The sequence below is a fragment of the Paroedura picta genome, chromosome 5 (assembly GCF_049243985.1).
Source record: "Paroedura picta isolate Pp20150507F chromosome 5, Ppicta_v3.0, whole genome shotgun sequence".
Classification (NCBI taxonomy): Eukaryota; Metazoa; Chordata; class Lepidosauria; order Squamata; family Gekkonidae; genus Paroedura; species Paroedura picta.
This window is the reverse complement of record NC_135373.1, coordinates 51250110-51263465: the sequence shown is the minus strand read 5'-3', so window position 1 is coordinate 51263465 and position 13356 is coordinate 51250110. Positions and strand designations below refer to the sequence as shown.

The window sequence follows — 13356 nt, the reverse complement described above, 5'->3', positions numbered from 1 at the left end:
CTGGCCTAGTTCAGTGCTCATCACCCTGCCACAGTACCAGCCTGGCCTGGAGGTGGCCCCCTTCCACTAAGTCTGGGAGATGCCCAGCCCTTCTAAGGGGGTCGTGGCTACAACATCAGAACCCCAGAAATAAACATGATTCCTCTTTATAGGCTTGCAAAGAGGGGAAAGAAACAAAAGGGGGGGGGCAGATCAGTTTTCAGACTGGCTGGAGGAGACAGTATAATTTAAAAAACAATACTAAAGGAAAGAGAATCTAGAGGCCATGAAAAAGCAGCATGCTTTTAAATACACACGTCCACACATATATAGGCTACATACATAGTGACCAGGTGCTCCTTGCAAGTCCCACTCACTTCCTCTCTTCAGCTGCTTCAAGAAGTGGGAACAGAACTGTTCTGCCTTCACAGCACTGGGGCAGACTGCCAGCTCCTTGTCACTGCAGAGCCATGCAAACATAGCTGGCAGGTGAAACACTATGTGCGGATTTCCTGAGAAAGCAAATGAAAGAGTCACCTCTCTCTTCAAACTGAAGACATTCTTGAGCACCATAGATATATCAAAGACAATTGGACAAGGAAGCTTTCCCCACAAGCAGCTTTGTGGCTGCCAAACTCAGGAGCTTTCCATCTCATGAAGTCGGGAATATCTCCCCATGGCTCCCAGTTGCCATTCTTGGGAGATCTGGAGATGATGCCTGGTGTAGGGGGCAGAGATTGGGGAGATGTGGGTGCTTGGTGTGATCCACCCTCTGAAGTTGCCATTTCCTCCAGGGGAGTAGATCTCTATCAATATAATTCTGGAAGAATTGCAGGCCCCACCTGGAGGTCAGTGACCCTACTGGAGTGTTGCAATTTAAATGACCAACCAGGCATGTGAACTGCCATTTCTGTGAGCCTTAGAGCACTGTTAAAATCTCATGGGAGAGACACGTAAGCACACCTGTTCATTGAGTCCAATGCCAAGCAGCCCTGGAAGGTGATTTTTTTTTTTTGCCTTGTCTGTCACACCTGTAACCTTAAGCCCCCGGAACCCATTGCAACCAAGGGGCTCAGCCAGGATGTTCAGCACTGGGCCTGAAAGAAGGCTTGGGAGACCATTGGGTCAGCCCTGGAAGTTCATGGGTGAACAATGACGGGAGTTCTTTCCTGTTTTGCAAGTGTCTTCTAAGACATGCCGGTGGTGGAAGAAAGAGGAGTCCATCTGCATACCTTGAATTGTTAGGCAGAGGAAAAACTAGTTATCTGGGAGCACTGGCCCCAAGAGGGAGAATGTGATAATGCTGCATTCTTTTTTTGAAATGGCCTGCTGGAGGCTACTTTATTTATTAGATTTTACGCTTTCCTCACACAGCTCGAGATCTTCCCTGCTGCAACAGAATCCTCACTACAACCTTGCAGGGCAGGTAAGGCAGAGCACCAGGCCATTCAGTGGACTTTGTGTATAAGGCAGTGAAAAGTCTCAAAGCAATGCATTCCATTGAGTGTTCACCTGAAATAGTCCAGAGGCTGACAGCTGCAAACCCAGGAAATCTCTCATTCAAATGTCTCTTCAGCATCTTGGCTGAGCCACTAGTCCCTCAGAAGAAGAAGAGCTGTTTTTAATACCTCGCTTTTCACTACCCAAAGGAGTGCCAACGTGGATTACAAACACGTTTCCCTTCCTCTCCCCACAACACACACCCTTGTGAGGTAGGTGGGGCTGAGAGAGCTCTGAGAGAACTGTTCTGCAAGACAGCCCAAAGAGAACTGTGACTGGCCTGAGATCACCCAGTTGGCAACAGTAGAGTAGAGGGGAAACAAACCCAGTTCTCCAGAATAGAGGCAGCTTTGCAACCTTTTCCCAGAGGTCCCACACCCAGTTTGTATGCTGCTTCAGAAATGAGCTCTGCATGGGTCATGCCAAGGCTAAAAAGCATCGGTTGGAAGCTCCCCCCCCCCCTTCCTCCTCTCTGCCCATCTGAGCCTGCCCTTCCCTCTGCAAAGGGCGGCTCAAAGGCGTGAGCCCACCTGCCCGGGCCGTTGTGAGCGCGGCGTCGGGCGAGGAGCGGCCGCCTGATGTCATTCCCGGAGCGGGGCGCTGGAGGCAGCCCCTGGCGCCTGCGCTCTGCCGTCCTCCTGCCACCCTGCCTGCCGGCTGCCCAGCCCGAGAGGCGGCAGGTGGATCGAGGCTGCCCGGAGAAGGAGGAGGATGCTGCAGCCGGGAGGGGGGCGGCGGCGGCGGCGGCGCTGGGGCTCGGGCAGCTGGGCCGCCTGGCTGTGCAGCTGGGCTCTGATATGCTGCCAGCGGGAGGCGGCCGCGGCCGTGCCCCCCCGCCCCTGGCCCCCCTGCCGGGAGGTGAGCGAGGGACGCTGGGGCGGGCGGAGGGTGGTGGTGGTGGTGGCGACGCTGGGGCGGCCGGAGCAGGGAAGCGGCGGCAGGGAAGGCGAATGCGCCCCTCGAGCCGCCCGGGCGGGGTCCCTGGAGCGCTCCTGTCCTTTGGCAGCAGCAGGCGGCGGCTGCCAAGGGCCTCCCCAGCGAAGCAGAGCCGGGGACGGGGAAGGGCGGCCGCGCGTTGGAGCCCGTGCCCGGAGCGGAGACAGGCCTCTGAAGGGAGAGGGAGCGCAGGCGGAGGAGGTGGGCAGCCGGATTAACCCTTCCCCCCTGCGGACGCCGCTGGTCCAGATCCCCGAGCCGCTGGAGCTTGCCTCCCAGGCCGCTTGCGGGCTTGGAAGGCGCGGTGGCGCAGAATGCGTGTGATATCATGACTATTCAAACTAATGCCCCCTTCTCCTGCGTGCGCCTGGTTGGGAGCAGAGGAGCCCTCTGTTTGGCTGTCACGGCTGTGTTACGGGGCGGCATAACAAGAGGGGCTACCGGCTGGTAGCGATGCTGAGGATGCTGGGACTGTAATGTCAACCAGGGATTGCTTCCCAGCATCCTTTGAGACTTTCCGAAGGCGACTACACAAATTAAAACTGCACTAGCAGTTTTTAATTCCCCCCCCCCCTCAATTATTCCCTGAAAAATCTGTCTGTCTGTCATCCCCTATCCATGCATCTATCTGCATATGTGCGTGTATATGTGTGTATAAAGATATATAAGGGACACAAAAGAAAACAAGGGATTACATAGCAAGTCACATATATCAAAAATCATTATACACCACAGGGTACAGAACAGTAAATATTTTCCCCAACAACCCCTTCATGACAATTGTCAAGACATTCTCCACAAAATACAATAGTCCTTCCTTCAAACATTTGAAATTTGAAATTTCATGTGATGAATTTTAACTGTATCGTCACATATATCATCGTTTCTACATACTAGCCACAGCTTCTAATAAATTAGAAAGAAAGCATGTTATAAAAAGATATTTTGTTCAAATCCACTCCCTTAAATCTTTATACTAAAAACTTGTTCCCAATCTGCACCTCTATTGTAATACATTTATATACATTGCAATATGTTTATTTACAGTTTTTAAACTGTTTCTCATTCTGTTCGTCTCCTGCTTGCATAATAAACACTCCATCTCTCCTCAAATAAACAAGTTGTTAATTTCGTCATTACTGCATAATTGGCAAGTTTACTTTCCCATTCTTCTAAGCTTGGACAGAAGTCTGATTTCCATTTTGTTCATAGATGATTCCAGCCACTGTCACTGTGTATTCAAATACTTCTTCCAAAACTTTTGGTAATTTGTTAGACATTATTCCTAATAGCATGTTCTTAGCTTTCATGGGGAAATTAAATTTTAATATTTTCTTCCCATGTCTTTTTGTTCTTTACACATGGTAAAAAGTTCTTTACTCATGGTAAAAAGTTCCATCTATATCTTGACTTTTCCAACATTTTCCTTTGTAATTTTTATCTACTTTCTCAGTATCCTTTGGAGTAATCTACCATCTGAAAAAAAAAACATTTTATACCAGTTTTCTCTTAATGCCTGACTGGCTGGGAACTTAATTTCTTTTCCCATTGATGCATAGGTATTTGCTCTCTAAAATTCTGCATCCACTTACTCATACATTTTGCTACTTCTTCTGTTTCTAACTGAATAATGATTTGTCATAGAATAAATCAATATATACATTATTACTTCAGTAATTATAAAAACTCAGTGAGGCAAACAGAGGGTCATGTTCTCCTTTGAGTTTGGGACTTTTGCCAAACTATGAGTCCCTTGCTTCATATGTTTACCATTTAACAGCCCCTCAACTGTTCTCTTAAGCAATCTTCCCTCTTCTGTTCTCTTAAGCAATATATTCATTTTGATTGCTGATAGTATTTTAAATGATCCATCGTGTCCCAATGTTGATACCATGCTTATTTCTTCTCTTAAGCTCCTAGATGAACGTTGTGTTGCTTGAAGCCTTTCCTTCAGTTCCTATGTCAGGCTTTCTCAACCAGGGTTTCATGAAACCCTGGGGTTTCTTGACTGCTCGGGAAGGGTTTCCTGAATAGGTGGGAGTTAAAATTTGTTAAACATTTATCAGGTGGCCATATATGGAAAGGGTGGGCATGTACACAGGTATGCTTCCTAACCATATTCTGCATGATTGTACCACTTTTGCAATTTCTCAAAGCCTAATGAATATTTCGGGGGGTTCTCAATGGTAAAAAGCTAAGAATGGCTGCTCTGTGTGGATCTTCCTCTTGCATTCCTTCAGCCAATAGCTTAGCTTACTCTTCTGTTTTAATTACTTCCTCCATTACAAATGATATTTTCCTGTGTTATTTTATTTCCTTCTTTTGTCAAATCTATCTCAAACAGTCAAAATCTTTCCTTTTCCATAACAGACTTACTGGTGGATCTTGAAAGATCTGCACTTCTTTTTCTGCTACTTTAAATGGGGATTCTCTTTGCTTCTTTAGTATTGTGTCTCGTGTTTTCTTATGAGTGAAGCAAACCAGCATATCTTGAAGTATGTTATTTTTTGAATGAAAATCTTGAATGCATTCTAAATATCTGATCAATGACCCGACCTGGATAGGCCAGATCTCAGAAACTAATCAGAATTGGCCCTAGCTAGTATGTGGATGGGAAACCTTCAAGGATTTGGATGTCCCTCCTCCAAGGAAAAATAGGGATCATGATGCAGAGCCAGTAAATGGCAAACAACCCCTTGGCTGGCTGCCAGACAATTCTTGGATCTCTTTGGTACACTACACACACCATACAAAAATTAAATAAATAAATATGGGAGGTATTTTTCTGCAGGAGATATTATTCAAATATCCACTGATCCTCCAGGGAGTTGCGCAGTTAAGAGGTGAGATTCAAGCCGGTGTGAGCCAGGTGTCATTGAGAACTAATGTCCTGATATTTGGTTAATACTGCTGAAGAAGGTTATGAAACAGGCTTTCTTATACTGGAATCCTGTTCAGCATGCATTATAGAGAATTTCTTCTTTGGCTTCCAAGGATTGGATAATAAACAGGACTTAGAATTTTTGATTGACATATTATTGTATTATTGCATATACCTATGTACACAGAAACTATTTTTGCTGTTATCCTCTTTGAGTGTTTCTGCACTAGTGATATGACTGATTTGCAGTTTTAAAGGGTGGATTTCTTCATTCATTTCTGCACTAAAACATGCTTCTTCAGGAACAGAACCAAATTTCCCCTTCACTTGCCCCACAGCAAAAGAATTCCCAGAAAATCAGATCTTGTCATTTCAAGCAGGGTTTAATTTGGGGCTGGTCAATGTGGAAATGTATGCAATTGGCTTTTTTCTTGTGCCTGCCCTATTGAGTCTTTGGGCATGCCCCTTGCCTCATCACCATCCTCCCTCCCCCTCCCAAGAGAAAGGTGCCCTATAGTTACTCTTTTCCATTATTATTATTATTTAAATTTATTAAAAGCTGTACATATGTGGAGCATAAATCAGAGGCCTCCCTAAAGAAATGGTGCCTGCTTGCAATTTTCTTTTAATTGGGCCCCTTCATTTCACTATTCTGTGCCCTTGATTGCCTCCCCCTGCTCCCAGATGTTTTTTGGTAAAAAAAATATGGTTATTGTGTTACAATGCTGCTACATTGTAATGCAAAAGACTGTTTAAAATAAATATTAGGAACAGTGAAAGTGGCGGGGACCGTTCAGGTGACAGCTACGGCTGTGGGCAATGACACGTTCTTCTAAGAAGCCAAGCTGAAATCAGCAAGGTTGCCTGAGGTGAAGGCAAGTGCTCCAGTCTGATTGGTGAGGACATCTGTGACACAGGAGAAGAGCCATGGCAGGCCTGGCAGGGGGTGGGGTGGAGGAGGAGGCTGGACCGACTGACCGGCCACCCTCCTCCCAGCGTGTGCAGGTCCTGTTGCCTCAAGAAGCCAAGCCTGTGAGGAGCCCAGCCTCTCCAGCTTGCCACCCAGACTTGCATGCAGAACGCACCCGCCCTTCACTGCCCTGAGGCAACCTCTGCTTGGCAAGCTGGAGAGCCACTGCCAATTAGAGTAGATAGTACCAAGTTAGGAGAACTAAAGATCTGGCTCGTTATAAGTCAGTGTGAACTTTCCTCGGCTATCTGTGAGTCAGGATATGCACAAATATTGCAGTGACTTGCCCTCTGCCTAAGGAGACTCAGAGAGATCCAGCATGGTGCTCTTCCCTGGCAAGGTAAATATTACTTACAGCTCTTTTTACTGTACTGCTCTGAATCATCAATCTGTTCTTCCTTACTTGCGTCACTTTCCTTATTACTCTAAAGGAACAGTGTGAATGACAGTCCATGGTAGCCAATCTGCACCTAGCCTTAGCATTCTGTGTCTGTGAGTGTGTGTGTGTAGGGGGCAGGGCCAGGAGCTTAGGAAGAGGAAGGAATGGCTGTCATCAATGAAGTCATATTAATAATCTAGTTCTGCCTTTTCAGACAATGTCGGCATTTATGCAAGGGAGATAACACCACAGGTTTCTCTGCTTTGCTGCTTCTCCAGGGTATCTCTCATGTCATCCCAGATTGTATGATTTGTGCTTAGGACAGACAGCCATGTGTCGAAAACAGGCAAGAACATCTTAGCAGAAAAAGAAAAAAACATTTTATGTGGAGTGTTGTCATTGATAAGGTCTACCAGGAAAAGGGGTGGGGGGGACACCTTTTTTTGGTTGATGATTAAGTGTGCCAGGAGAAGGGGGAGGATTCAGCATGAAGGCTGCCGTTTGCTACTGGACCCTGGGCGAGCCTGGAGGAGGTGGAGAAGGAGGACAGCTGGAGCCAGCCTCTCTTGTGCCAAAGCAGCTTGCTGCTGGAAGACAGGAAGAGGCAAGGTTCAGGAGAAGAGCCTCTTTACTGCAGTGGCTTCCTGCTGTCCTTGTGGGAAAGAATCTCAGTGTGCAAGCAGTCTCTGTCTCTGTCTCTGTCTCTGTCTCTGTCTCTGTCTCTGTCTCTGTCTCTGTCTCTGTCTCTGTCTCTGTCTCTGTCTCTGTCTCTGTCTCTGTCTCTGTCTCTGTCTCTGATCTATCTGGCCATCTGACTCCCCTCCCCTTCTGGCACCTCCTCCTCTGGCACTCACTTCCTCTGCAGCTTGACCAGGCAGCATGCCTCCTTGCCTTAATTGAAGCCAGTGGGGCAGAGCATGCCGCTGCATCCTGGTCTTTTCAGCGCCAGAAGTATGTGTGCAAGTTCTCTGCGCATGTGCTCTCTGGCAGGCTGCCTGCCACCCCATTTAGTGGCGCTGAGAAAGCAGCATGTGAGGTCCCTAGAACTTCAGGGTCCATAGCATTTGTTACAAGTGCTACATAGAATAAACTTGTAGTGGGAAGAATGCAGGAACTGAAGTCACAAGAGCCTTTGAGCCACAAACTGACTGATGGGAAACTGCCAGTATCCAAGAGAGGTTGAAAGCCCAGCGAGCATGCTGACTTCGCAACATTTAGAGCAGTGTCTATTAAGGCAGGGAGGGAAAGGCCACGGATCTCTTCATGACCCCCCCCCATGGACCCTTGGGGGTCTGGGGACTCCCGGTTGAGAATGACTGAACTAACCAGTTTCTAACCAGCAGTCATGTGTGTTGTATCAAAACACCTGGAAACAAAAGATATTGAGTCCATTGTACAAATAAGCACCAGTGTTGAGACAAACCAAGCACAGTTAATCGACTTTTTCCCATGTTCTGCAGGTCTGCCTTTATAGCAAGTAATTTCCTGTATGCGGCACCTGTCTGACTCTAATGATAACCTAGTATCCGCCCAGAAACTGGCAGTTCACTATTTGTTCACAGATGCTTTTTCTCGATAAGGGGTTTCTTGATGCATATGAGGGAACTGAAGGAAATGTTTAATTGCCTGCAGGTGGACTACCACTTTGAATACACCGAGTGTGACAGCAGTGGATCCCGATGGAGAGTAGCAGTCCCAAATCGGGATGTGGAGTGTTCTGGCTTACCTGATCCCATCAAAGGGAAAGACTGCAGTATGTTTTTCTATATTGTTGCTGCAACTCTTGTATAGAACTTCCTTGTTGTTTTGCTTGCTGAATCAAGTATTATTTCATGATTGTGGTGCATCAAGTTGATATCTATTTGGCCCACTGGTATGTTGGAGCCGGCTTGTACTGGCTCATTAACCAAAAACATTGAGGAGAGTGTGAAAACTCTCTGCACCCCAAAATAAGTTTTGGACTGTGCATATCACGCACCCCCATGTTCAGGAGAACTCTCTCTGCTTCAAAGTGGGGTGCTCCTAGGACAATCGCACAATTAGTCAGGGGGAGCTGGATGTGCCCCAAAACTATGACACATCTCCACACCAGAGACTGTCCCCTGCAAGAGGGTGCCCAGTCCAGAAACTGATTCTGACGCCACAAGCTTTTTTAGAGGATTTGAATAAGGAACTGGTACAACCCCATACCTCCACATCCCAAATAAGGTTTGGACCACCACATGTCATACATCCCCACATTTCGAGGACTCTCTTCTCCCAGAAGATAGATGACATTGTCTGGTCCAAGGCCAATTCTTGCACCAGCTGCTCCCAAGTTAAGCACCCCAAGGACAATTGCACGGGCAGACACTGGTGCCTGGCTGCACCCCCAAACAATCTCTAGACTACACCAGATGTCACATCCACACACTCCAAACCCTGCCCCCTATAACAAGGGTAGTCAACCCATCCCCTACACCAGGGGTAGTCAACCTGTGGTCCTCCAGATGTTCATGGACTACAATTCCCATGAGCCCCTGCCAGCGTCTGTTGGATGCCTTTTCCTCAGAGGAGTTATTTGCATTGCTGGGCTCTGCCGGAGCTGACTGGTCCATGACACCATCCCCCTCTCTATCAGCCTTCTTGCTGCCCAGGTCCAGGCCAGGTTTTTGCAGATAAACATAGTGAAACTGATGGAGCAAGGTAGGTGCATGGATGTTCTCAGTGGGTTCCCATTCACTGATCTTTGGATCCATGCCCTTTCCAATCCAACAGATACTGGAGCCGGCCCAGTTAAAAGAAGTAAACGTGTATATTTGGCAGAAAACATCAGTGGGTATTATTGTTATGCAAATGATACTATACGATACGATAACATTTATTGTATGTACCCAAAGGCTGTTATGCAAATGTGTGCTCTTTTATGTTACATCATGCATGTGAGGTCTGTGAGAATGATTTGTAGTTTGTGTCCATAATATGCTCTTGGACAATCCATCTTTTACCCGCTGTCCATGCTGAATGAGTTCTCTACTAATTGTCCCACAGAAACAAAAGTCTTAATTCCACAGTTCTTTTTCTAGTTGATGTTACAGGTAACACAAGTACTGTGAAGGTGATACAGATACCATATTTGCATTTTTCATCATTGAGGTCTTGATGGATGAATATGCTTGTTAGGAAGCAATTGTTGGAGTTCATAATGAATTACTTTCTGGTGCCAATAATTGGCCATCACTGTTTGCTTTTTCAGCGTTTTCGTGTGCTTCTGGGGAGTATCTAGAAATGAAGAACCAGATATGCACTAAATGTCCTGAAGGAACTTTCTCCGTGGGAAGTGGGATCCATTTTGTTGAGTGGGATGATCTGCCAGCGGGATTCACTAACGTGGCCACTTACATGGATTCTGCAGATGGATCAGGGAATAAAGCAGAGAGCTGCAGCAAGTAAGACCCTTGTGGATTTTTCCATGACCAGGGATATCCTCTTCTGCAAAGTGCAACTGATCCGCTGTTTTTTAAAAATGTTTTTCTTCTATCCCACTCTTCCCAGAGCAGCTTTCTTGTGCCTTCTGCCTGGGCACTGACAGGGATCATATCTCCTTAGCCTGGACAAATGCAACAGCACCAAGTGCTCTTGTACCATTCACTGGAGCTAATCTTATTGAGGAAATGACAAAAGGGGAGAAGGGGGACACAATGAGAAGAAACAGGAGGTGGCATGTAGTGGGCTATTATTTTAGCATCATGACATCTCTATGGGGCAGATATGTCTGAGAGGGAGCAACTAGCTGAAAGTTACTCGGGTGGAAGGAGTGGATGATAAAATATCTCTGGCAAGAATACCCCCACTGAGCCCTGAGCTGCTGTCCTCCCAATGGTGGTATGGATTATTTGGGAATAAATTGAGGACCACTGTCCATACCACACTTTCCCATCACATCACCACCAAGCACAGCTGTGAAGGAGGTCAAGTAAATGTTTATTTACCTGCCTGTCAGTGGTTGGCACTATTTACTCTTAGCCGAGCTTAAGGTAAATGGTAATGGTGTTCCCTCTCCCCTTGATAAAACCTGGTTGTAACCTTCTTTACCCTTAATAACAAGTAGGAGAGCAGTGATCTAGAAGAAGAGCTGGTTTTTAATATCCCGCTTTCCACTACCTGAAGGAATCTCAAAGTGGTTTACAATTGCCTTCCCTTCCTCTCCCCACAACAGACACCCTGTGAGGTAGGTGAGGATGAGAGAGCCCTGACTGGATTGTTGTATGAGAACAGAACTATCAGGACTGTGACTAGCCCAAGTTCACCCAGTTGGTTGCATGTGGAGGAGTGGCGAATCAACCCTGGCTCAACAGATTAGAAGCCATCACTCTTAACCTGTACACCACGCTGACTCACAACACAAGAAACAAAAAAAGTTTATTTTATAGATTTTCCTCTTACTTTCTGGTTTGTTCAATAGCATACCATCTATGGAATTGCCTGCCTTCTAAAACCAGGCATGTTTTTGCTCCTTTTTGTTTAGATCTTCATGGAATCCTCGTGGGAATTATATTGAGTCAAACAGGGATGATTGCACCGTTGCCTTGATCTACACTGTGCTCCTGAAGAAATCTGGTTTTGTCACCTTTGAATACCAATATATTGACAAAAATATCATCTTTGAGTTTTTTGTAAGGGCCAGTTTGTGCAATGAATTGAAGAAGCAGTATTTGGAAAAGTGCTATATCAGTATGTATAGGACTCCAAAGGAATAAATGGGGGGAAGTGGAGACTCTGAATCACCGCAGAGGGAGCACAAAACTGCTTTAGGCTGAGAGTTAGGACAGGAATCTAGAAAACAAATAAGCTGCAATGCTGACCTAGCATGCTGTCAGGAGGGAGTAGCTGTGTCTGCGTCCATGATGACTGGTGTTGCTTGAGCATATTTGGTGGTGGCAATATTCCCATGCCTTGAAGTAGTTATTGCATCTGCAGCTCATTGCACTGAATTTCAGGCAGGAATTGACTAACAGTTTACAAGTCTGCTTAGAGGTATAGATGGGGCCTCAGGATGCATGTGAATGCTTAGGGTTGCCTAGTTACCAACCCAGCACTTCCTGCTAGGGATGCTTCTGAGCTCAGAATCTTGGTCAGGATTCTGGGACTAGCTTGACCAGAAGCATTTTAAGATTCTGTGAACTTAATCAGATTGTGAGTGGATGAGCAGAAGGACTGTGTTGGTGCTTGGCTCTTGTGGCCCTTTCTTGCATGCCCAGGGAAATACCAATCACCACTTTGGGGTAGGGAGGTGGGTTGCTTCCAGGTCAGACTGGCCAGGGGTTCTGTTTTTTGGGGGGGAGGGGTCATCTGGGCATGGAATTGGGGTCACTGTAGGCGGGCAGGTAGCTGTGAGTTTCTTGCATTCTGTGTGCTAACTGCTCTATCAGCTGGAGCCTGGGAGGTAGCAACTGAGTGTAGTCCAGGGAGTCTGCTGAATTTTAAAATCTATTTAAATTTTTTTGGAGTTATGGAATGGATCTGTTGTATTCTTTGTCAAAACTTTTGACAGAATGAAGTGGGCCCACCACTTACTATTCTACTGGCAAAGTGGTTGGTTCTGGAATCGATTCAACCATACTCGAATCACCCAAACTCAAATCCCTATAGCGATACTGAGGTTTGGGTGATTCCGGTATACCCGAATCATTTTGGGACGAATCAAAACTGTACTGAATTAATTACTCAGATCTGTTTGAAGTATGCATTATTAGGCAGTAACATTATGAACAGTTTACAAAGCTATAGCAATGTTGTTAGTATGAGCATTAAAACCTTTCTGTTGGAAGGGAAGGTGGCATGGTATAGCTTGATCTTGTCAAATCTCAGAACCTCAGTAGGGTTGATACTTGGAAGAGAGACAGCCAAGGGAGACTCTACAGAGGAAGGTAGTGGCAAATCACCTCTGCTTTTCACTTGCCTTTAAACACGGTTGCTGGGGTTACCATAAGTTAGGGGTGATATGACAGCACTTTACATGATGAAGTTGTTGCTGCTTTGGAATGACAGAAAATTAACCTGATTTGATTGTTTCTATTGTTTCAATCAACAGGTTCAAAATGACCAGTGCCAAGAGATGGACTCCACAAGTGATAAATGGATGAAGTTAACCAACAATGGTGAATGGGGCTTCCATTCTGTGAGTATGGCTTGGCCTGTTTGCTTTCTGGCAGGGGTTTCATGCAGGTAGTTCACCAGCTGTCTCAGAACAGCTTGTGCGTCCTCTAGAACAGGGGTTGTCAACCTGTGGTCCTCCAGATGTCAATGGACTACAATTCCCATGAGCGCCTGCCAGCATTTTCTGGCAGGGGCTCATGGGAATTGTAGTCCATGGACATCTGGAGGACCACAGGTTGACTATCCCTGCTCTAGAAGACCTGGGAAAAGATTGTGAGAAGACTGGTTGTCGATTTTTAGTGTTTTTTTTAAGCTTTTATTTTCTCTGTGCTTGCTTAGTTGGTAGCTTCTTTTCTGGTGCATTTTCTAGTCAAGGTTTTGTTTCCAGAGGTCATATGCAGAGGCTGGAGGCATAGCTCAGGATAAAGGAAATATCAACAGCCCCACCTTATGGCTACCATGGAACTCTGGTCACATCACTTATTTATTTATTTAGGCCATATATAAGCCACTTTTCTCACAGGATTATGCATTGTGAGGTAGTACAATCAACAAAATCAGCATTTAATACTG

At 46.1% G+C, this 13356-nt stretch overlaps 1 protein-coding gene across 4 annotated transcripts in view; it reads left to right on the top strand.

Moving 5' to 3' along the window:
• The first annotated feature begins 2051 nt into the window (after window positions 1-2051).
• Window positions 2052-13356, top strand: part of ELAPOR2 (endosome-lysosome associated apoptosis and autophagy regulator family member 2) — a 37936-nt gene continuing 26631 nt past the window's right edge. The window contains exons 1-5 of one of the 4 annotated variants that reach the window (XM_077337868.1): window positions 2052-2337; window positions 8278-8398; window positions 9881-10073; window positions 11153-11300; window positions 12719-12805. In XM_077337868.1, coding sequence (XP_077193983.1) covers window positions 2191-2337; window positions 8278-8398; window positions 9881-10073; window positions 11153-11300; window positions 12719-12805 — 696 coding nt within the window. In that variant the 5' untranslated portion in view covers window positions 2052-2190. Of the gene's footprint in view, window positions 2338-6330; window positions 6607-8277; window positions 8399-9880; window positions 10074-11152; window positions 11359-12718; window positions 12806-13356 lie in introns of those variants that run through there. The other 3 variants (XM_077337869.1, XM_077337871.1, XM_077337870.1) reach the window with 3 other exon arrangements.